This window comes from Stegostoma tigrinum, chromosome 1 (assembly GCF_030684315.1).
Source record: "Stegostoma tigrinum isolate sSteTig4 chromosome 1, sSteTig4.hap1, whole genome shotgun sequence".
NCBI classification, from domain to species: domain Eukaryota; kingdom Metazoa; phylum Chordata; class Chondrichthyes; order Orectolobiformes; family Stegostomatidae; genus Stegostoma; species Stegostoma tigrinum.
In genome coordinates this window covers 69,209,083-69,234,408 of record NC_081354.1, presented here as the reverse complement: position 1 = coordinate 69,234,408, position 25,326 = coordinate 69,209,083, and the positions used below count along the sequence as shown (strand labels likewise).

The following is a 25,326-nucleotide window of genomic DNA, read 5'->3' as shown; positions in this document are numbered from 1 at the left end:
AGCTCTGCACTTGCAGGAGATCCTAGTGACTGTAACAAATTTATATTATTCATTTTTACCTATGTTTCTATTCAACCAGCTCAGGCATTTTATTTACATACCTTTGGAGCAGGTGGCACTTGAACCTGAGCCTTTAGGTCCAGAGTTAGGGACTCTACTGCTGCATTACAGGAGGACTGTATTATTCATTTTTAACCTTTTTTTTGCAGTACTTAATCATATACTGTAATTTTTGTGGACCTATTATATATAATCATTCAAATTAGAGGGTGAGCTCTTTGACAACCTCAAGTAAAAGTAGAACCTCATATTTTGTTCCTTTTACACTACCATGTGATTTACCGTTTAATTTCACTACATCAAAAGAAGTACTGAAAAGGATTTATAGTTATTGAATTTGAAGTAAAAAAAATGTACAATATATCCAGCACCTTTCTCAGATTTGGTTGAAGAGAACAATTCTGGATTTGCACTCAAAGCATTAAAACCTTCTTTCAAAAACTGTTGGACGTTCTGCTTCTTTCCAGCATTTGCAGTTTTTTTTTGTTGGTTCCAGTATTCTAACGTCGACAGCTCTGATATTGCAAGAGCTTAGATTGTATGTCTCCCTGCTTCTCAAAGAATATTGGTCAGGTACGAAAACTCTTAATTATTCAGGAGAAAAGCAAAAGGTTAGTTACTGAAATTAATTACATTTAATTCAACAAAATACTAGTTACTTGCTTATCTATGAAGATTACGTGAAAATGACAGTAAGAATAATCAACTATTAAGACAGCCAACATCAATGGGTCAAGAGATAGTGGGAACTGCAGATGCTGGAGAATTCCAAGATAATAAAATGTGAGGCTGGATGAACACAGCAGGCCAAGCAACATCTCAGGAGCACAAAAGCTGACGTTTCGGGCCTAGACCCCTCATCTGATGAAGGGTCTAGGCCCGAAACGCCAGCTTTTGTGCTCCTGAGATGCTGCTTGGCCTGCTGTGTTCATCCAGCCTCACATTTTATTATCAATGGGACAAGATTGGAGCTGAGCCTGATGGACTGGGGTCAATGTTGGCAGATGAAAGGTCAGTGAGCAATGGGCTACCTTTAAAGAGGAGATGGAATCAGGTACATTAGTTTCCCTCAAATAAAGCCTTGGCTCCCTGGATGACAAAGGAGGTGAAAACTAAATTAAGGAAAAACAGTGCTTATAACAAATATTAGGTTAGAAATACAACACACAGCCAAGCTGAATGTGAGATGTTGACAAGACAAATACAAAAATAAATGAGAAGCAAAGAGGGATTAATAAAAAGACTGGCATCTCACATACAGAAAAAGATCCAATGTCTTCTGGAGGGAGGTTAGTCATGAAAGGGTGTTTAAAAGAGGAAGACTGACTAAAGACTGAAGAGGAGATTTACACAGAGAGATAAGAGGCATCACAGAGGGATTGAATGGATATTTTTCATCTGTCTTTATCTGCAAGGCAGATGCTGGTCAATGAGATGACAAACAAAGCATCCTTTCACCCTAGCCTGGAGACTCACCGTAGCTGATTCTTACACAATGCTAATTTCTAAAGTAAATGGATTACCAGTGACTGAACTGGTGACTATGTGTGTCAGATTAAGTGATGATGCCACACCATCAGTGCTTTGCTGATGCTGGTTTATTCTCCTGAGGTTCCTGAGGCTAGGGATGTAGTATTTCATAAGTCTCTGAAAGCAGTGACTCAATGAATGAAAGTCAATGTGAGAAAAAAATGGAGTGGCTTGGGAAGCAAAGAGGTCCATGTCACACTATTAACAGCTGGTCCATGTGTCAGAATTCCGGATGTGAGTGCTCTTGGAGTTGAGAAGGGTCATAAGGGAGGAAGATACTGTCATGCTCAAAACTCCCAGTGATGTTTGTTATCACAGATCCTGTTGCTGCTCTTCTCATTGTGGAGAGAACAATGTACTCCATGTTACGTGGGAGCTGCAAGTGACCTTGTCCCCAGTGAGTTTGCTTTATTCCTTTACATTGTGTGCTATCTTGCTCAACAGAGTGCAGAATTTCATGGGCTGTATCCTAGTATATTTGGGTTATCTTCCCATCTTAGCTGAGATGTATGGAGGGAATGACAAGTGAGTAAGAGGCTGATAAGTATTTGAGAGTGATGTAGGCTTGAGTTATGAGTGCCAGAGAGGGTTGCTGAGCTAGCGATGAGGCTGTGGAGCCTTGGACGATGTGAGCAGTTGTTGGTATGGAGTTGAACCATGCTCAAACACGTTAGAAGCAAATGCACCATGGTTAACAAAATGGTAACTTTCCCTGCAAGATTAACTAGGTTTGGTCAGCTTTCATGTTTTGATGCCAAACTGTAGCATGTGTTTTGTTTCTCACTGCATGCCTGTTCTGGTGTTGTCAAAGATGATTAAAGTCATAATTGAATGGTAATGGGTGTGACTAATGTTTTTGCTATCATCCAGTTCAGACTGTTTATTGTCTCGCCATCCAACAAACAGAGCAACTCCATTATGATTTTTCAAACCAAAAATCAGGTGGCCACTTCTTCACATTATGAATATGCTGCAAAGTCCACATACCATGATATTTTATGCAATGTTAATGAAATAAGTATTTCTTGAAAGTCATTGTGGAAATCAGAGACTTGCAAAATCATGATTCAGTAAGAATTCTGCATTCAGTATCATAATAAGTAAGCAATGCGCCCCTTGGGATTATTGGGCTACTGGATAATGTTTGTTTTAGTGAGCCATATTCATTACACATTCCAGGTTTACTGCATGGCTCCATAATTCCATGCTATTCGTTAGGAAAAATGATTTTTTATTTCAATGCTTTGTATTTTCATCTGTTTCATTTCATCAATTTTACTTTTTCTACTAGTCTTCTATGTTCTCTTCCTCAGAGTGTTGTCTTTTTACTTGGATATGATCCCAAACCTACCAGGTACCGTCTGCAATGTTGTAGAAGTTGTTATTGATGAGCTTAGAGAATGAATGTTGGCTGTCTATTTGACATATTTGAGAGGCAGGATGAGGAAGATCAGCCCTGATGAGTGTTAGTGTTATCCTAGCCCAAAATGTTCCCGTATGTATTTCTATCCGTTATCACTGCATAATAATTCAAGTAGCTGGGCTGATTTTCCCCTCCATAATTGGGAAGCTAATGAAACTGGTTGTAGCATCTGAAATTTCATTGCAAAGAAATAAATAACTTGCATTCATTTAGAATTTTCTACAATCTCAGGATATCCTAAAGCCTTTTCAGCAAATTAAGTGTTTCTGAGGTGTAGTCACTGTGTTGCAACAAACAGGACAAGCAAACTACTTACAGCAAGCCCCCCCCCAAGATTCAGGGTGAAAGAGATTACTTTCAGTTTTAAATATTTCAGCTATTGTCACCCTTTATCTGTTGAGTTATCAGAAGATCTTTAGCCTTTTAAAAATGATTTTAACATCCATCAATGTAGCACCCTTGACAAGTGACTTTTATTTCCAGAGGTTCCTGCCTGCCTTTTATCAGCAATGGCATTGCCTTGAGAAACTCCTTACTGCTTCTTTTGGCATCTCAGATACTCACTAGAATAACACAAAGTCCACCGCACTTGTACCCCAGTAATTAAGTTTAAGAACTTCTAAATCACTTGTAACATGTTTCTGTATAAACAATTTCTGGTTTTCTAGCCAAGTGGTTTCTGTTAAGTCTGTCAAAATGTAATAGACAGCAGACACTTAATAATTATTTCAAATGATCTCTGAAAATATGCCATTCAATGTTATAGGATTTTTGTGACTATATCATTTCATATTTTTGTACATGTATGGTCTTAAGCCTTTTTTTAAATGTCTGAACTTTAAGTAGAAATTGAAACTGTAAATAAATATGCATTGCCTTGGAATTTGAAGTAAATTAGGTGCACGTGTAAAACAGGTAGGTTTTTTAAATTTAATCTAATCTGTGGTATTACACAGGATAAGGTAAACTGAAAAAAATCATCCAATAGCAGACATAAATGTTTTATTAAATTACTGATTGGTGATGATAAGAAAATCTGGAGGACTTGATTTTCTCAGCCTTTACTGACTTCTTTGCAGTTAAGTTAACAATTTTTCACTGGCTGAACCCCTTCAAGGGGATATAAAACACATCATTCTCAGCACCAAATACCTCTTCAGTAATTGCTGGGTTTCTGCATTGACTCACTTGTACTTTTTCTATTGTCATTTTTTTTTGTCCCCAGGAAAAGCCTTACCAGTGCTCAGAATGTAACAAGGCTTTTAGTCAGAAGAGGGGTCTCGATGAGCATATGAGGACTCATACAGGAGAAAAACCGTTCCAGTGTGATGTAAGTAGCTCAGTCAAATTTTAAAACCTTGATCATGCCACTTACAACCAAAGAAACACTTGATTTAGAAATGTAATGAATCAGGTATGAATATTGGAATTAGGAGCAGAGGTAGATCATGTAGTCCATCAAACTTGCTTGTCCATCCAAACAAATCATGGCTGATCATCCGTTTCAGTGCTATTTTCCCCATTGTCTCCATGTTCATTGATTTCATTGGCATTCTGTCTTGAACATGCTCAACCTGGGGCATCATTTCCCAGATTTATTCCAGATAACCCCTTTTTATCTCAGAATCTGGCCTGTGACTTTTCCTATTCATTTGAATTTTGTGGTAGCAGTTGATAAGATTCTGTGCAACAAGCTGCATGCCACATCACGAAATTAAGATTAAAAATATACACTAAGCTATGACTCTTGGACGTTATCGAGTACTGTATGAGTCTGATACATTATTTTGTTGGTGATGCAAGTGAAGAAGCTTCTAGCTAGAAATATCCAGATTGCTGTTCAGTACTTTCATCTTATTTGCAGATTGAATCAAGAAAGTAAACCAATTCAGCTTGAAAAGATTGCTAAATGTTTCATCTCAAATATATAATGAAAAAGGGACATTAGATGACTTCACAAAGTTGAGTTATATTCTTGATTTAATTTAAAACATGAAAGGACTGTATGCAATCTGCATGTTCCTAGTACTGTAGCCAAAATAAATTGTGTTGTATCAGCAGGATGTATTGTTACATCAACATTCATTAAAGGCTCTCATTAGACTTGAATTTGTTGCTGATTGTGTAGCTGCAACTTCGATCCTAATTACCTGGGGAGCTAAATCTAAATATGTGGTTTAAGATGGAACAACTGGTTATGATTACATTGACACACAGAAGTAAAACTCGTATAAAACAAAACTTACATTGTATCAACCTTGCTTTATCTATTGGGTTTTGTTTAATCGTGTATTCCCATTTCTTCATAATGGGACTGTTCCCATTATTGCCATTGTCAACAATGCACAATTCAAACTAGCGAGGCACGCAAATCATGAGAAAGACAGATTACTGCTAGAGACTACAACCTCATATACCTTGGGTGATCCGCACATTAATTTTTCACTTTTGTTGCATATCTTTTGAGCTAACGCAAATGCTATGCATTAAAAAAGTATAAATTACGTAGCAAGAAGCTTACACACTGAGGAAATTGTGATTACACTGATCTTACCCAAGTATTATGTCAGTACTGCCACTGAGAATTTCCAAGTCATTTTTTTGCTGTCTCTAACAAGACCAATAAATGTGTATCAGATAGACCGAAGTAAAATAATGTGGATTCTGGAAATCCAGGATTAAAATAGAAAGTGCTGAAACTCTCTGTAACTGTGGAGCAACACTCAATGTGTGTCCATCGTCCATGCATACTGGCTGGTCACCTGCAGGGTTTGTGGCCCAGTGTCACAAACAAGCTGAACATTGTAAGAGTAGAATCATAAAATACCCACAGTGTGGAAACAGGTCATTCGGCCCGTCAAATCCAGGCCACCTCTCCGAAGACCACCCCCACCGCCCCAGACTCATCCCCTTACACAATCCTCTTAACCGAGCATTTTCCATGGTTAATCCACCTAGCCTACATATCCCTGGACACTCTGGGCAATTTAGCATGGTCAATCCACCTAACCTGCACATCTTTGGACAGTGGGAGGAAACAGGAGCACCTAAAGGAAACCCACACAGATACAGGGAGAATTTGCAAATCCACAAGGTCTCCCCAGGCTAGAATCAAATCTGGGTCCCTGGCACTGTGAGGCAACAGTGCTAACCACTGAACCACTGTGCCACCAGTCAATCCCTTCCTTTTCAGAAATGTTGAGAGATGATGCCAAAGATGTGTGTGCCAGAACTCAGAGTAAGAAGTCTACCGCCCACCTACATGCCTCATCCGTATGTTTACCGTTTCATCTTACAGGACTGTATTTGTGAATGTAATTCAAGCGGGCAGGGGTGCTAATTTGCCTTGTCAGTGCCTGATTGAGGAACTTGACGTTGTAAAATTGGGAAGTCTGTCTCGATGATAACCAATTCCTGCCTCTCTTCCTAATCAGCCCTGCTGTCATGACCTCCTTCCCAAGACCACATTCCCTCAGCATCAGTCCGTCCTCCATCCAAGACCTCAGGTAAATGCAGTTCCGGTGACAGCCACAGTCATCCCAGTGGCACTGCTGAGTGCAGAAGAGCTGCTAGCATCTGATTGACCAGGGCGTGGGGCCGAGGGAAGGTCCCACATGCAACTGTTAGGTGCCTGATTAGGACAAGATGCTGCTTGGCCTGCTGTGTTCATCCAGCCTCACATTTTATTATCTTGGAATTCTCCAGCATCTGCAGTTCCCACTATCTCTAGGACAAGATACATAAGGCTTTGGCTGAGAGCCCCCAAGATTTCACCTAGCAACCAGAAATTTTACCTGTGTCCCTTTCCATACTTGCTGCATGGCCTGCACATTATTTCTACCACTTCCTATTTTTACATCAGTCAGAACTGGGGATAACTGAGAACCAGGAAAGTTGACGTTTCAGGTCAGGACCCTTCTTCAGAACATTTCTTCCCTGCTCTGCTGATGCTGCCTAGCCTGCTGTGTTCCTCCAGCTCCACACTTTGTTATCTCTGACTCCAGCATCTGCAGTTAATACAGTTAGAATTGAATCATCTGGATGGTCTGTGCTGTAAACTCAAGGTTTGGGAATGAAATTGAATAGCCACTGACAATAATGTGAAGACCACATGATATTCAATTAACCACACATGTTGGACTTAATGCAGACAGAATGGCACCTTTGCGCCAGAGCAATTAAACGCTTTACTACTCCCTCATACACATTGCACTGCTGCAAGCCTCATGTCCATAGCACAGAGCTTGGACACTTGCTCAGCTGGCTCACAGCACAGCCTTCACTGACATATTTCCCTCTTTCTTGAAGTTATTGCACAACTGAAGGCAGCGGTACTAACTGGAAGACGACAACCATTTCAGATATTGACAGTGAATCATTCTTAGGAGGTAAAGATGGGATTCACTAAGCAAAAGTGGGCTGAAGCTGGAATATATTGAAGGATAGCACAGGTGCAAGAGGGTGAGATTGCACATGAGTTTTGCTGCAAACAGATGACAATTTCTGTGGAGCAGGAGATAAAAGTGAGAAGGTATTTGCTACAAACTGCTTGGTGCACAGGGAATCTCCCAGCTGTTGCGAAACATGGAGTGATCCTGAATTAAATAAACACTAGCATTTATGCAGAATTTAAATGCTGTCTTTTCCAGCATGCAAGTGGTAGTTAACTGCATCAACACAGTTCTGGACACGCCCTCAATGCGACATTTGATGGTTGGCATCTTGGCTTCCATTCCATTAACAGTTAGTGTTTCCCAAATGTCTAAGTAGAGTATTAGAAGCTCAGAATGAAGCTGTGCAAATTCAGACTGTTGCCATCATGACTATAGATAGCAGTGTTTTAAGGGGCTTGTGCGTTCTGACAGTAAACAGAAATCATATCCTGTCACATAGTTCTAGGATTGCTAAGGCCTGGCCCAGAGGGAGTGGCAGTCATTCCGTGCAGAGTCTGTTGTCCTCTCTAAGCATAACTCCGGCACTATTGCCCTCATTGGCTGTGAAAGGCTTCCACCAGCTGAGCTATGGTCGGTGGGATAATGTTGGCTAGAGTACTAGGATAGGCATAGGTACATGGAAAACAGGCGCCCAGGAGTTGTCAAGACTGCTCAGTTTTCTGTTTTTATTCATTATTGCATGATTACAGTTCGAGATGAATTTTGAAGTGTTTATTTTTAGCTGGGTTTTAGTTCTCATTGCAGCCAAGGGATGATACGTTGCTCAGTGGCAGAGAAAAGATGAGGAGTATGGGGCTGTTGGTGAATGAGAAAGTGGACTTGCAGTTTCACTGATATTTCTTTTGAATTAGGTTCTCCATGTACAAATGGCATGTCCAACTTTTTATTTCCTTTCCTTTCCCCTCCATCCGTATCATCATCATTTTCCAGTTGCTCCTCCTTTTCTTTTTGCTCCTGATCCTCATTTTCCGTGGCTAGCTGGCCTCAAGGCCTGCGTTCCCATAATGCTGAAGCTACGCATAATGCAGCCGATTATCATGAATCTTTACACCTCTCTGCTGTATTTTCCTGTGTCGTTGAGGCAGCAAATACATTTCAGTTTGCTACCCCCCTTGTGGGCATGGATTAGAAACTGGAGTCGGCAGTTTCATTTTCAATGGAAAGCCCTTGCCAAAATTTGGCATCAGAACTACGGTTGGTATTGAATGAATGTGTCATTGACAGTTGCCCAAATGCTGAACTGCTTGAGACACTGCATACAACAACTGGGCATTGTGGGAATGGAATCCTTTTTCTTGCTCAAACTTGACAGAATTAACATGCAATGTTACAAAGCATATTTTCGTGATGATTTCGTCATTGACCAAGCAGCATTTATTGTCCATCCCTAATTGCCTAGAGGACAGTTCAGAGTCAACCACTTTGCTGCAGTTCTGAAGGCACATGTAGGCCAGACAAGGTAAGGATAGCAGTTTCCCTTCTCTAAAGTGTATTGGTGAACCAGATGGGTTTTTCCAACAATGCATTCATGATAATTAAAAAGACTCTTAATACCAGATATTTTATTGTATCTAAACTCCACCATCTGCCATGGCAGGATTTGAACACAGGTCCCCCAGTTATTAGCTGGGTGTCTGGATTAACAGTGCAATGATAATACCACTAGGCGATTGCCTCACCCTTAGATACTTGGATGTCAATGGCATTGTACTATGGAAAGCCTCCAAGCTGAGCAAAATGGTTTATCTTCATTGGCTCATTTCTTGGTAAGAGTGAATGAAATAAATTTAGCTGTCTTTGAACAGAGAGCCTCAGTGACCACTTTTTTTAGCAGTGGAGGGCAAACCGTGAGACATTGCCTGTATCTCCAGTACCTGCCTGAAATGTCAAGTGCATAAAAAAAATTACTGTGGTCACCTTCACAGCCACTGACAATGCTGCCTTAACCTGTTCTGAGGTTGGAGTCAAGAGCTGCAAAGAGACCTCCTAAATGATTGCTGTCCATTGAGATTTTACTTGTGAAATGCTCCAGGAACACCCCTAACTGTTTATAGTTCAGTCAAAGAAAGGAGGTGGTGGATGCAAGCTACCCCAAGCTGGTGGCTCTTGGCAATACAGCATATCTAACCCCCTCAGCTTGTTTTTCTAGTCATGCTGCATTGTAACAAGAGTGTCAACTAGCACATCTCAGTCCCAGATAAACCACTCTGCACAGAAACCTTACACATTAGCAAATAAAGCCATGCAGAGAAACCTTACACATTAGCAAAAGGGAAACTTATAATTCTTTAAACAATCGTGGAAAGTGCCAAATGCCTGTGCAATTGTAACAGCAGCCATAAGAAATCTTCCAGCATCAAACCTGTAAGCAGTTGACTATTCACTTAAATAGTCCTGGTAGGGATGGAGCTATGGCAGCGATGGCCGTCTTCCTTAAAGTTGTTTGACCTTAAGAGAGGTTGGTGCATTGAGTTGGGGAATGGCAAAGTTGATATCGAAATAGTACTTCATGTTTCTTGACATCGTGATTTGTCTGCTCTGCGTAGTTACTGCACACATTCACAGTAGCACCAGTGCCAAAGATTTTGCATAACAAGTGTGTATGAGGGAACCAAGTCCCATCCTGAAGCTCTAAGCAAACTCTTAGCACCCTGATAACAGGCTGAATTACTACATCTGCTAAATGTATTACACTGAGCAAGGCCGTCTTTAACATCAGCTTCTAAATTCTTTTTGACCTCAACGGAATTAAAACCATTATCAGAGATAGAAGTCACATACTCAGTTTGTTTTCCCCCTGGCTGATGTATTTCTGTTGCCAAAAGAACAAGCACTGCCATTCTTTTTTTCTTAAAACTCACATTTAGAACATTCAACTTTATCTAACAATAACTAGTTGTTTGATGTGCTGCCAGTTTCCTAAATTGTAGGTTGAGAACATACACGCCTTAACATTTTGGTTTTCAGAAACTTCTGACCGCGGTCCCTTTCGGGGTCTGATTGGTTTTGGTGCGGTGGGGAACAAACTGCAGTTCAGTAAAGTTACAGTGTGTTCCTTACAACATTGTAATTTAGAGATAGTAGGAACTGCCGATGCTGCAGAATCTGAGATAACAAGGTGCAGAGCTGGATGAACACAGCAGGCCAAGCAGCAGCAGAGGAGCAGGAAAGCTGACGTTTCAGGCCTAGACCCTTCTTCAGAAATGGCTTCTAAGGATGCCTACCCCGAAGAAGCTACCCTCCTCCCTCCGAAACAACATCAGTGGATCTCCCTCCCACTGCAATTCTCTCATAATCTCTTCAGCCTTGAAACTGCTCGACCACGTCCTAAAGCCCATTTCTGAAGAAGGGTCTAGGCCCGAAACGTCAGCCTTCCTGCTCCTCTAATGCTGCTTGGCCTGCTGTGTTCATCCAGCTCTGCACCTTGTTATCTAATATTGTAATTTAGTTCATTTTGAATGGCATCTTGGTCGGGACAGACATGGTGGGACAAAGGACATGTTCCCGTGCTGCACTGTTCAATGTTCTTAACTGGTTGTCTGAACATGTAAGTGGATATATTCAGTTTGTAGAGGGCAGGTGTCAGAAGGCAGTTCACATGCTACCAGTTGATGAGATCAGGAGCAGCATTAGTACAAAACTGGAAGTGCATATGTCTGAAACTGAAACACTTATTGGCTGGTGCAAAGTCCCACTAACAGTCTCAAGGCTTTGTTTCTTACGAACACTCATGTCTACATTATCTCAAAGCTGGAAAAGACTTTAAAAACAGAAGATTTTGATGAATATTGAACAACATCATTGCTGTATGTTATTGTCGTTATGAAACAGGGTGGAGTTTTCACTTGATAGATGTGGTGGGACGGACAAGTAAGGAGACAAAGTACCCACCACCCTTCCTGCCAAATCAGAAATCAAGATCTGGTAAAGAATCTCTAAGGTGATCTACTGGTCCTGCTACCAACTGAGCCCATTAAGTAGTCAATTATTTGCAATTTAAGGGCCTCTACTCACGATATTTCCACTTTCCCAACAGCCGGGAAAAGTGGCTGAATTACCGACAGGCAAACCAGGATTTCCTGTCTGCTGCTTGGGTTTAGGGGATTATCTATTTGCCCCATTTTGGGGTCAATTGAAGGGACAGGAAGAGCAAGAGGGAGCCTTGCCCCTCAACATACAATCACCCCCTCCCTTCCAGAAAATCCTTTCTCCTCATCTGTGCAGCTTCAGTCTTCAGCAATTGGACCGAGTCCCGGTGGCTATCAGGCTGTGATTGGCCAGCAGTACTTACAAGGCATGACTTCAGTGACAAAGTTTCTGATAGGCCACAAAGCCCACCAGGCAGCACTAACGTGACAGTTTGGATTGTGATCCAGTTGGTTTTCTCACTGAAGGGCTTGAGGGTGGTGATCATTGCTGAAAACAACCGTTGTCACATTTAAAACAAAAAATGCTAAATATCCACCACATTGCAAAGAAAGCCCTGTCTCAGGTTGGGCCGATAAATAGCAGGTAACATTCATATGATACATGTGCCAGGCATCTCCAAGATGGAATCTAACCATTTCCCCTTAACGTTCAATGGCATAGCTGTCACTGGAACTGGATGTGAGTTTGCTCGCCGAGCTGGAAGGTTAGTTTTCAGACGTTTTGTCACCTTTTGTTTTTTTATTTGAAAAAATATACTTTATTCGTAAGATGTACAAAAAATAAAACATATTTATACACCTACCCAGTCATGCAAGCCGCACCGGGTTACCCAGTGGGTACGTACACCAACTAAAGGAAAAAAACAAAGAAGGAAAAAAAAACAAAGCAAAGAAAATACCCCAGCAGTCGTCACCCAGCACAATCCCCGTTGGCCCCCGACCAGTTGGGGAAGGCGCCAGCTGGGCCCAGTTACCAGATAGGGCCCTTTTTTCTATTCTGGACGAGGGGTTTCACACCGTGGTCTTTCCCCACCGCACCTTGGCGGCGGCTGCCCCAAGCTTTAGCGCGTCCCTCAGCACGTAGTCCTGGACCTTGGAGTGCGCCAGTCTGCAACACTCGGTCGGGGTCAGTTCTTTCAGCTGGCAGACCAGCAAGTTGCAGGCAGACCAAAGAGCGTTTTTCACCGCATTGATGGTCCTCCAGGCGCAGTTGATGTTGGTCTCATTGTGCGTCCCAGGAAACAGCCCGTAGAGCACTGAGTCCTGTGTCACGGAGCTGCTCGGGACGAACCTCGACAAATACCATTGCATCCCCCTCCAGATCTCCTGCGCATAGGCACACTCCAGAAGGAGGTGATCGACAGTCTCGTCCCCACTGCAGCCACCTCGAGGGCAGCGTGTGGTGGCGCAGAGATTCCGGGCATGAATAAAGGATCTCACTGGCAGAGCCCCTCTCACCGCCAGCCAAGCAATGTCCTTGTACTTGTTTGAAAGTTCTGACGATGAGGCATTCTGCCAAACGACTTTGGCGGTCTGCGTGGGGAACCACATGACGGGATCCACCCTCTCCTTTTCCCGAAGGGTCCCGAGGATACGAGGTGCTGACCACTGCCTGACGGCCTTGTGGTCAAAGGTGTTTCCCTTCAAAAAATTCTCCACGAAGGACAGGTGATACGGAACGGTCCAACTACTCGGAGCGTTCCGCGGCAACGAGGCCAGGCCCATCCTTCGCAACACCGGGGATGGGTAGAACCTCAGTAAGTAGTGACACTTGGTGTTTGCATACTGAGGATCTACGCACAGCTTGATGCAGCCGCACACAAAGGTAGCTGTCAGGGCGAGGGTGGCGTTCGGTACGCCCTTTCCCCCATTTCCCAGGTCTTTGTACATGGTGTCCCTGTGGACCCGGTCCATCCTCGACCCCCAAATGAAGTGGAAGATGGCTCAGGTGACCACAGCGGCGCAGGTCCAGGGAATAGGCCAGGCCTGTGCCACATACAACAGTACCGAAAGCCCCTCGCACCTGACAACCAGGTTCTTACCCGCGATGGAGAGGGACCGGGGCGTCCACCTGCCCAGCTTCTGCTTCAATTTGGTGATACGCTCCTCCCAAGTCTTAGTGCACGCCCCAGCTCCACCAAACCAAACACCCAGCACCTTCAGGTAGTCTGTCCTGACGGTGAAGGGGATGAAGGAGCGGTCGTCCCAGTTCCCGAAGAACATGACCTCGCTCTTACCCCGATTGACTTTGGCACCCGAGGCCAGTTTAAACTGGCCGCAGATGTCCAATAGTCTACTCACCGACCGACGATCGGTGCAGAAGACGGCGACATCGTCCATGTACAGGGAGGTCTTGACCTGAAGGCTTCCACTGCCTGGGATAGTCACGCCCTTCAGGCTCACGTCCTTCCTGATGGATGCGGCGAAGGGCTCCACACAGCACACGAACAAGGCAGGAGAGAGCGGGCAGCCCTGACTCCAGATCTGACAGGAAAACTGTCCGATTCCCACCCTTTGATCGAGACTGTGCTAACGATGTTGGTGTAGAGCAGCTGGATCCAATTGTGGATGCCGTCCCCGAACCCCAATTTGGAGAGGACGTCCCTCATGTAAGCATGAGAGACCCTGTCGAAGGCCTTCTCCTGGTCCAGGCTGACGAGGCAGGTGTCCACCCGCCTGCCCAGTACATAGGCGATCGTATCCCTGATGAGCGCGAGGCTCTCAGCGATCTTCCTGCCCGGCACAGCACAGGTTTGGTCAGGATGAATCACTGACTCCAGGACAGACCTGACCCGGTTGGCTATGACCTTGGCCAGCATTTTGTAGTCCACGTTCAATAGTGAAATGGGACGCCAATTCTTAATTTCTTCCCTCTCCCCCTTCCTCTTGTAAATGAGGGTGATGATGCCCTTCCTCATGGACTTGCACATTTCCCCTGCCCGAAGCGCACTATCGTACACCTCTAGCAGGTCCTGGCCGACCAGGTCCAACAGAGCGGAATACAGCTCGACCAGTAAGCCGTTGCTCCCGGGAGTCCTATTCCTCTCCAAGGACTTGAGGGCTCTGGTCAGCTCGTCCAGGGATTTCGGCCAGTCCAGCCACTCCCTCGTGCCGTCGTCCAAGACCTCCGTGATAGACGACAGGAACGACTCGGAGGCCGTGCTGTCCGTGGGCTTCGTGTCGTACAGTCTGGCATAGAAGGATCTGCTCGTCCTCAAAATGTCGGGCCGAGCCGACGTCACCTAGCCGTCGTCCTCCTTCAGCCGGCTAAGCACAGAGCTCTCTTTGTGCACCTTCTGAAAGAAGAAACGCGAGCACGTCTCGTCCTGCTCCACGGAGTGGACCCTGGACCGGAAGATTATCCTGGAGGCCTCCGCGGCGAAGAGCGAGGCTTGCTGGCCCCTCACCTCGTGGAGGTCCTCCGTGGCATCGACCCCCATCAACAGCAGAAGGAGCAGGTTCTGCACGCTTTTCTGGAGTCGCGACAGCTTTCCCCGCCTCTCTCTCGCCTTCCGAACACCCTTGAGGACAAAGAACCTCTTGATGTTCTCCTTCACAGTCTCCCAACAGTCGCCCGGAGACTCAAAGAGGGGTTTCACGGTTCTCCAACCGGCGTATTCCCTCTTAAGCTCCTCGACGTTCTCTGGGGTCAACAGAGTCGTGTTGAGCTTCCACGTCCTGTTGCCGGCCGGCTGGTCGTCCTGTAAGTGACAGTCGGCCAGCAGGAGGCAGTAGCCAGAGAAGAACACCGGCTCAACGCCAGTGGACCTGACCGAGAACGCCCGTGACACAAACAGGAAGTCTATCCTTGAGCGAATAGACCCGTCTGGCCGCGACCAGGTGTATCTCCGCTGCACTCCGTCTGCAGGGGCGCTGAAGACGTCGAGCAGCTTGGCGTCCTTCACCGTGCCCATCAGGAATCTGGACGTGACGTCCCGTTGACTCCCCACACCCGCTGTCCCCACGCCGGATCTTCCATCTGCATCGATGATGCAGTTGAAGTCTACGCCCAGGATGACCGGCCTGGACGTAGCCAGCAGGGGTGGAAGCCGCTGCAGGACGGCTAACCGCTCACTCCGTACCACTGGGGCGTACACATTGATTAGCCTCAGGGGAGCGTTCCTGTAGGTGATGTCAGCCACTAGGAGGCAACCCCCCCACCACCTCCTGAACTTGAGAGAGGGTGAAGTCGCGCCCCCGCAGCTCAATAGCCAGGCCCGAGGAGCGACAGTCATTACCCCCCGACCAGACCGAAGGACCACAGGTCCAGGCGCCAGACCATTTCCCGTACCTGCCGAGGTGCGGTATCCTGCACTCCTGCAGAAACAGGAGGTCCGCCTTGATGGTGGTCAGGTAGGCCAACGTGGACACACATCTTGCAGTGGACTTGACGCTGCGCACATTAATGCTCGCAACTCGTACCCCCATTGTGGGCAGTGACCACAGTACCCTCCCCAAGTCCAAGGTCCAGCCCCTCCATCTGTCCCTTTACGCCCATTGCCCAGGCTAACTGCTGGATGCTCTCTGGGCTGAGGAAACCGTCCGTGCTCCCTTCTGGGTGGCATCCCCCCGTCGGGGCTATGGAAGCAGGAGAGTCCGGCTCTGGGTCGGGCTGGGGACGCGCTGTTTCCGCCTTCCCGCCTGGAAGTTCCGGGGAGCCCTCCAGTGCCCCAGCGGCACGTGACTGGGTGTCAGAGGGAGCCTCAGGATGCCTCCCGTCACCTGGAAGCATGGTGCTGCTTTCCTTCTCCCTTGAGATCTTTAACTTCTGCTTCGGGCGGGCCCTCTCTGAATCCCCCTCGTCAGAGGAGCTCTTATAGCCCCCCTGTAGCTGCCTCTTCCCACCTGATGGTTGCGGTTCCTGGGCCCGCTGACGCACCTTCCTCCTCGCTTTCCGGGCCGTCGTCCACTCCCCTGGGTCGCCTGTCGCCGCCTCCATCGACTCCGGGTTGTTGGGGGGGATCGGAGCCTGCAGGGGCGCTTTGCTGGCCTCGTGTCCGTCCTGCGGGGTTGGGCCCTCCTGCACGACCTGGCCCTCCTGCACATTAGTGGGGTCCTTGCTGGGCCTTGGTGCCTTCCTCTCCTCCGGGGGGGGGCTGGCCCCGCATTGCCCCTGCCAGCGACCTGGGCATAGGTGGTCCCCCGCTGCGGGCATGCCCTATAGAGGTGGCCCGCTTCCCCGCAAATGTTGCAGTTTTTTTCTTTTGGGCAATCCTTTGCAAGGTGTCCCTCCTCCCTGCAGTTCCTGCAGATGGTGGCATTGCAGTCGGCCGCCACGTGACCTGACCTACCACAGGCATGGCAGGCTTTAGGTTGCCCTGCTTAGGTCAGGTAGCCCTTGCTCCCGCCGATCGTGAAGCTGGACGGTGGGTGTACGACGTTCCCGTCCGCGCCCATCCTCAGCGTCACCTTGACCTCCCTCTTACTGGTCCAGATGCCAAAGGGGTCCATGATGTCAGTTAGGTCCCCTTCCACCTTCACGTACCTTCCAAGGAAGGTCAGGACATCAACTGCTGGCACATGTGGGTTGTACATGTGTACAGTCACCATACGGCTCCTCTGTGCTGGCATCACAAACAGCGGGACAGCGGTCAATACAGAGAGGGGGCCCCCACCTCCTTTCTCCTTGAAAACCTCCAGGAAGCGCTCGCAAAGCTTGGCACTCCTGAAGGTTACATCGTAAAAACCTCCTCCGGGGAAATCCTGCAGGCAGTAAATGTCCGCAGCAACGAACCCGCAACAGTCCAACAGGACCCTCTTCACGAAGAAGGTGTGGCCCACAGGTGCACCTTCATCTACCTTCTTTACGGAAACACGGATGGTTTCCGGACCCCCTGACCTGGGGCACGAGCACTTGCCGCAGCCATCGTTGCAGGTTGGCTGCTCCCCTGAACCAGCGTTAGGCCGAAGCCAGCATTAAGATTCACCGGTTGCAAGGGTGCACAGCCAATCCGACGTCTTCCTTCCACCTCCAACACAGCACTCTCCTCCTCTTCGGTCCACAAGAGAGTGGGTCTTTATTTTGTTCCAGATGTCAGCTGGTTCACTGAGCTTGAAGGTTTGTGCCCAGATGTTTTGTCACCATTCTAGGTAACATCAACAGTGAGCCTCCGACGAAGCGCTGGTGTCATGTCCCGCTTTCTATTTATCTGTTTAGGTTTCCTTGGGTTGGTGATGTCATTTCCCACATTGGTGGTGTCATTTCCTGTTCTTTTTCTCAGAGGATGGTAGATTGATTTGGAGCCAGTGTGTTTGTTGATGGAGTTCTGGTTGGAATGCCATGCTTCTAAGAATTCTCGTGCGTGTCTCTGTTTGGCTTGTCCTAGGATGGATGTGTTGTCCCAATCAAAGTCGTGTCCTTCCTCATCTGTGTGTAAGGATACGAGTGATAGTGGGTCATGTCGTTTTGTGACAAGTTGATGTTCATGTATCCTGGTGGCTAGCTTTCTGCCTGTTTGTCCAATGTAGTGTTTGTCACAGTTCTTGCAAGGTTAACGAATGTCATCTACAAAATACCTTGCAAGAACTGTGACAAACACTACATTGGACAAACAGGCAGAAAGCTAGCCACCAGGATACATGAACATCAACTTGTCACAAAACGACATGACCCACTATCACTCGTATCCTTACACACAGATGAGGAAGGACACGACTTTGATTGGGACAACACATCCATCCTAGGACAAGCCAAACAGAGACACGCACGAGAATTCCTAGAAGCATGGCATTCCAACCAGAACTCCATCAACAAACACATTGGCTCCAAATCAATCTACCATGCTCTGAGAAAAAGAACAGGAAATGACATCACCAACCCAAGGAAACCTAACCAGATAAATAGAAAGCGGGACATAACACCAGCGCTTCGTCGGAGGCTGACTGATGATGTTACCTAGAATGGTGACGAAAAGTCTGAAGACTAACCTTCCAGCTCAGCGAGCAAACTCACATCCAGAAACTCAACCTGAGCTACAAATCTTCTCAAAACTCGCTGTCACTGGAACTCCTACCCTACATTTTTCATCTCCATTGATCAGAAACATAACTTCACCAGACACATAAATACTATAGCTATAAGAGCACGTCAGAGATTGGGAGTATGGCAGCAAGTGACTTGCCTTCTGACTCTGTCTCCCCAACATGAACAAGGCACAAGTCAGGAATGTGGTGAAATCGCATGGATGAGTCAGCACCAACAGCACTCAAGATCCTGGGAATAGCACTGACTGGCGTGACACCCTGTCCACCATGTTAAACATTCAGTTCCTTCCCCCAGTGCTAGCAATCCACAAAATACAGTGCTGCAATCGGTCAAGATTTCCTCAACGGAATCTCCCAAACCAGCCACCTGGAATAACAAGGACAACAAATGTTTGGAAATACCACAACCTACCAATTGGCATCCTGGACTTCAGTGTAAACGGCACTATAAACCTACACAATAACTGGCTCCTCTGTTTCAAGAAGATGGATCACTATCACCTTCTTGAGGGCATGGTCAAAAACTGCACGACACCGGCTTATAGTCCAACAGGTTTATTTGAAAACACAAGCTTTCATAGATCAGCTCCTTCTTCAGGTGCCTGAGGAAGGAGCTGAGTTCAGAAAGCCTGTGTTTTCAGATAAACCTGTTAGATTATAACCTGGTGTTGTGTGATTTTTGACCCTATTCACCTTAGTCCAACACTGGCATCTTCACATCTCAACGGCAGTTCAAGAAGGGCAATAATTGCTGATTTTGCTAGAAATGTATACAATTCAGAAATGACATTTTTAAATAGAGCATTGGATTAAGTTCTCTTCAGTTTTTTTCCATCACTGCCAAATTGAAACTGGAGAAATCAGACTGTCTAATTCTTTGTCTACTTGTTTGTACAGTGGGTTTTGTAACAAGATTTTATTTCCTTGTATCGTATTTTTGGGAGCTTCTTACTGTATTAAAAAAGAATGCAAATAAAGGAACTCAGATATAGCCTTTGATTTTCCAAAATTCTTGCCCTCTTCAACTTGTCAAATTTTAAAATGAGCTTTCAAAACTGGCAAGCTGTTGTAAAGGAAGCACAAAATGATATATGCGCAACTTTCTTTTGCAAAATGTAGGAATGCTGCACTGTGTGGTTCCATGATGGGATATTTTATAAAGGCAGTGAGAAAAAGTTTAGACAATTATTTTGAGGATCTACACCCAATGAAGCACATTCAGTGGCATCAAAGCTGTTGCTTCCATTAATAAAAACAAAATGAGCAGCTGCTGGAAATCTGAAACAAATGCTGCAAGTGCTGGAGCAACTCAGCATTTCTGGCATCATCTGTGGAGGGAGAAGTAGAATAAACATTTTGAGTCTGGTGTGATTGTTCTTTAGAGCCTGAAGAACTTCAGAAGAAAAGTTCCAAAGAAGAATAATATCAGACTTGAAACATCAACTTTGTTTCTCCATGGATGATGCCAGACCTGCTGAGTTTGGCCAGTATTTTCTGTGTTTATTTCTCTGAGATAGTAGGAACTGCAGATGCTGGAGAATCCGAGATAACAAGGTGTGAAATTGGATGAACACAGCAGGCCAAGCAACATCAGAGGAGCAGGAAGGCTAACGTTTCGGGCCCAGATCCATTTCTCTTAACTCTTTACCTCACCTTTGTCATTTTGTGGTTTGGCGTTGGGATCATTTGCAAGATCAGATTGTTTATAGCCTACAATATTTTTCGCAATGGTTAGTCCAGTCATCATTTTCAGTTTGTTTTCTGGGATCATTTGCAAGATCAGATTGTTTATAGCCTACAATATTTTTCGCAATGGTTAGTCCAGTCATCATTTTCAGTTTGTTTTCTTTCTGAATTGACTGCCTTTTTATTGCCTTGCTAGGGTTACTGGGAAAAAAAAAAGCCTGTTCAATCAACATGTTCACCTTCCAGCCTATCATTGGCTTTGCCTGTACCATGCTCTTTGATTTACTGGATGATACATCATTAAGGCCCACTATCTGCGTTCTACTTTATTTATCGCACTGTGCCAGTATTTACAAATGGTGTTGAGAGTGATGCAGCGTGCTGGCTTTCTCTGAAGCATTGGAAGATCTAGCAGGAGAGGAAATAAGTTTCATTGCTAATTCCAAAATGTAACTATACACAGAGCCTGATCCAGCATTCTGTGTACTTTCCATTGTTGTGGATATATTTCGTGGAAGTGAATGATGAAGAGCAAGGTGTAACCAGGACAATGTTGTACAAGGCTGAACTTGAAGGAAATTATGGCATTGCCTGTTTGTCTCTCCTCAAAGTTCTCAGAGTGGAGATATGGAAGTGGCAATTTCAATGACATATTATTTCTCAAGCTTTTGTCAATTGGTCTGTTCTTTTTTATGGGAACAATGTTTCCACTCCACTCATCAGGAAGATCTTTTTATGAGCATCTAGAAATTTGAGAACAAGCTGCACGTGATTTAGTTAAACTGGTTGACATATCAGTGCAATTTGTGCCGAAAATTGACATTCACTTCTGATGACCAATGATTCTTTATCAACTGCATTAGCCTGCAAGGATAGTCTGCGACATGATACCTTGGTTTCAGGATAATATATGTTGATATACACGTGGCCAACCTGATTTCCAAGTCATTGGATGAAGTAAAACACAAAAGGTTCACATAGAAGATAAGGGCTCATGCCGATAGGTGTAATGTACTGCCCGTCTGGTGAGATTCATCATAAGACATAGGTGCAGAAGCAGACCATTCAGTCTACTCCACTATTCAGTGAGATTATGGCTGATCTCATAATCTTCAATTCCACAATTCTACCTTTTCCCCTTAACTCTTGATTGCCTTATTGATTAAAAATCCATCTAACTCAGCCTTAAGTATACTTAGGGGCTCAACCTCAACAGACCTCTGCAGCAAAGAATTCCACAGATTCCGGTCCCTGTGAGAGAAAATCTTTCTCCTTATATTGCTGTCTTAAATGTATGATTCCTTATTCTGAGATTATGCCCTCTGGTCCTAGACTCTTCCATAACCTTTCTGTTTCTAATTGGTCAAGTTCCCTAAGAATCTTGTCTGTTTCACTGAGCTTCTCATTCTTTTAATTCCGATGAGTACAGGCCCAATCTACTGAACCTCATAAGGCTGCCTCCAGTGCCAGTATATCTGTACTTAGACAAGGGCCCAAAATGCTTCATGGTATTCCAGTTGTTGTCTGACTAGTGATTTATAAAGTTGTAGGAAAACTTCACATGTTTTACACGTCATTCCCTTTGAAATAAAGGCCAACAGTCCATTTCGCTATTACCTGCTGAATTTGGATGTCAGATTCTTGTGATTCAAGAATGGGGATTCCCAAATCCCTCTGTTCTGTGGATTTCTGCAATCTTTCTCCATTTAAATAATATTCAGCTCCTCTATTCTTCCCACAAAATGCATAACCTCACATTTTCTGGCATTATATTCCAGCTGCGAGGTTTTTGCCCACTTAGTTAAACCCTGAAGCAATTTTTTTTCTGAATAGAAGGGAGAAAGGTCTTATGGACATCTTCTTTACTTTGTAACCATTTGCTCCTCAACCATTGCCATTAAATCAAATTGACTTTGTAAAAACTCTTTCATAGGATTTGTATTGTAAGCAAGCCGCCTGTTGTCTAACACTAATTGCATCTGAGAAAGTGCATCTGAGATGGTGGTGATTTACCATCTTGAATGGCTGCAGTCCATGTGATGTGGCTGATCATTTATCCAGGTTGGTGTTTGTGTCACTTAGTTGTTCATTTGCTGTCCATATTTTCCTAAAAAAGACGAGTAACAATACTTCAAAAATAGTTCATTGGCTGTAAAGTACTTTGGGACATCTTGAAAGATTCCAAAAGGATTTGGGCTTGTTAAAATGCTGCTTTGAAAACTCAGCCACGTTTTGAGCGAACAGTAGCTTCTTCTTCTTCTTGTTAAGGTTGCTTCCTAGATGCATATGCCCCAATCCCATATTTACATTTAAATGTGATCTCCATTACTGTCTTTCTGGGATTTTGCTTTAACTCTTCCATACTTCTTATGCCAGTAAGCTCTGGACCCCCTTTGCTATTTTGATTTGTATGCAGCCTGTTTCATTTTCCATTTCCTTACAGTATTGCAACTTAAAGTAAATTCAACTGGACATTTATGCCTCCAAGAGGAAATCTCATAGTTGTGAAGTCAAGCTAACCTCTTTATGACCTGAGTGCTGCTTTTTGCCCATGAGTTCATCGCTGTAGTGGCAAATATTCAATGTCAGTTTCCATAAAATACAGATATTTGATGCAGATATTGATCATTTTAATAATAGGAGTACTGCTTTGAACCTCTGATCAAATTTATGTGCAACTGTAAGACTAGACTTTAGGAATATGTACTGTACATGTCACTGTTGAAAACTATCATCTTTATTTAATTATATAATACTCAATTTAATTATCAACTTTCCAGATTATCAATTTTAATTAAAATGCTTTTGTATTTTTGGTACCACTTTCAGAGATACTGCTTATTTAATGTAGAGACCTCAAATAAAATAACAAACAAGTTAATTAACTAGTTAATAAGTGTTCAAATAAAATATTTGTTTAAAATGATGTATTAAGCAATGTTTACTGCTCCATGTTGGTTGATATAATTTGTGTAAAATAAACCACACCAATAATGGTTGTCCAGAGAAATGTGTCTGGAATGTTTTATTTACCTGAAACTTCCAGAAATAAATGAAACAAAAAGAAAATAAGATAATTTAACACCGAATATATATGCCAAATTTTAATAAAATTGTGAAATCAAACATTAAGCACTTTCGCACAGAAACTTACAGAGGAGCTAGGAGAATTTTAGGTTCTTTTCGGGTTACTTTTGCTTACTGAAAAGTGGTCTGCATTTAGTGGCTGAATTATCACGCTGACACACACGTTTGTTGGCATGCAGATACAAAGGAATTGCAGCATCCATCTATTTTGCTTCCCCAATTCTAGCACAGGAATTTATAGTCGACGATTATGCAATAATGATCTATGTCACACCAATTTGTTCCTCGCAACCTGTCAGTGTCCTTCAAAATTTTATCAAACAATGCTTCAAGAAATGGCCATTCTGCACTGACCCTCCAAAGATCGTCCGAGTCAGTCCCCACCCCATCCCTGTAATCCCACATATACCATGACTAACCCAACTAACCTGCACATCACTAGACACTGTGGGCAATTTAGCAATCTACCAAAATCTGTACATCTTCGGACTATGAGTGGAAATCAGAGCACCCAGCAAAAACTCCACGGAGACAGGGAGAAGAATGAGCAAATGCTGCACAGACAGTCTCCCTCGAGTGGAATCAAACCCAATTCCCTGGTGCTGTGAGACAGCAATACTAACCACTGTGTCACCATGCTGCCCCATTCAATAAGCTTGTATCCAGATTGAAACTATAGCACTGTACAGCCAAGTGATTTTATAAACAATTAGAAACAGTTTGTTCTGGTTTCATCTGCTCAGCCCAAATTCATAAAGAAGCCAAATGTATATATAAATTAATAGAAAAATGCCTGAATTGCCAACAACATCTGAATTATTTTGATAGGAAATAATAGTTGAGATTCCAAAGTTGCACATAGAAAGTAAACATTTGTCAACTTCTCTTTCATAGACTCTGTTCGGTTGTAACTACTGAAATTCATTTGTTGATATTGCATTCACTATCTAATGTGCCTTTATTGTGCCCTCCCTGTATTGAGGCTTGGACGAAAGTATGTAGGGTCTCCGTTCTTTCATTGACTTCTTGCGTTTCCTCGTTATTTCAGGTCTGTGACTTGTCATTCAGCCTAAAAAAAATGCTGATTAGGCACAAATTGACGCACAACCCAAATCGGCCAATGGCAGAATGCCAGCTCTGTCACAAGAAGTTTACAAGAAATGACTACCTCAAGGTTCATATGGAGAATGTACACGGAGAGACGGACAGTTGAACCTCTGATTTTCACATTCCGTCAGAGAACTTCAAAATTCCTGGAACTCGGACAATTTATTGCTCAGTGCAGCGGTTGACTGCAGATGTCAGTATTACTGGAATACTATGCCTTCCAGAAATGTCTGAGTTATGAAGTATTATCCAACAGCTAATATGTTTTAGTTTAATGAAAATGACAGCATGGAAGATGTGCAGAGTTTAAAATTCCATCTTTCAAAACATGTTTAAATTACAATTGGTAATCCACAGTGGATTTTCTATGCAATGTTCAAAAATTTTCATAATCTGTATACTCTTCATTTTAGTAATGCTTTACTGAATAAATACTGACACTTGGTAATTTTTACTCTTAATTGTAAGCAGTACCAGAGAATTTTGTTCTCCCATGCAGAAAATCTTTTATTACAGGCTTCGGATCATGTACTGCAAGGCAGAAAAACATTATTTTTCACTATAATACTGTTATTTATGTCATAAGAAACTTTATTACTATACCAGTACAAATTAACAAAATATATATTTCTTAGTATTCTTAAAATAAAAACAGAGATGTGAAATTTATTACTATGCCTTCCTTTTCTTCTCTTTCCATTTTTCGAAGACTTTTGGTTCTTTTTTTTGTTTTTCTTACTTAGTTACTATATTTTAAATATAATATGATGTTTATACGCTGAAGAAGTTGGTACTGATAATTTAAATGCTTAAATTGTTGTCCTCTATCATCAAACACAAACAAAAGAAATTCAACCCTGATCAATCAAACAAAAACTCCCTTATAGTTAATCTTTGATGTAATATTTTGCAACTTTTGAAAGCTTGACATAACTGAAGCATTTGAGAAGATGACTCATATTAACATTATCTGAATAGTAGTGAGCTATGGCGTATCGAGCAAACATTTGCTCATATCATATTTGGCAGGTTTGATTGAGAAATTTTTGATTGAAATTTTGTCCTG

The 25,326-nt window shown here is 43.8% G+C and overlaps 1 protein-coding gene across 4 annotated transcripts in view; it reads left to right on the top strand.

Moving 5' to 3' along the window:
• prdm5 (PR domain containing 5) overlaps positions 1-24,860 on the top strand; it is a 295,357-nt gene extending 270,497 nt beyond the window's left edge. For all 4 annotated transcript variants that reach the window (XM_048563583.1, XM_048563497.1, XM_048563403.1 and 1 more), the window contains 2 exons: positions 4,239-4,343; positions 24,202-24,860. In XM_048563583.1, coding sequence (XP_048419540.1) covers positions 4,239-4,343; positions 24,202-24,366 — 270 coding nt within the window. In that variant the 3' untranslated portion in view covers positions 24,367-24,860. The remainder of the gene's footprint in view (positions 1-4,238; positions 4,344-24,201) is intronic.
• The last annotated feature ends 466 nt before the right edge of the window (positions 24,861-25,326 follow it).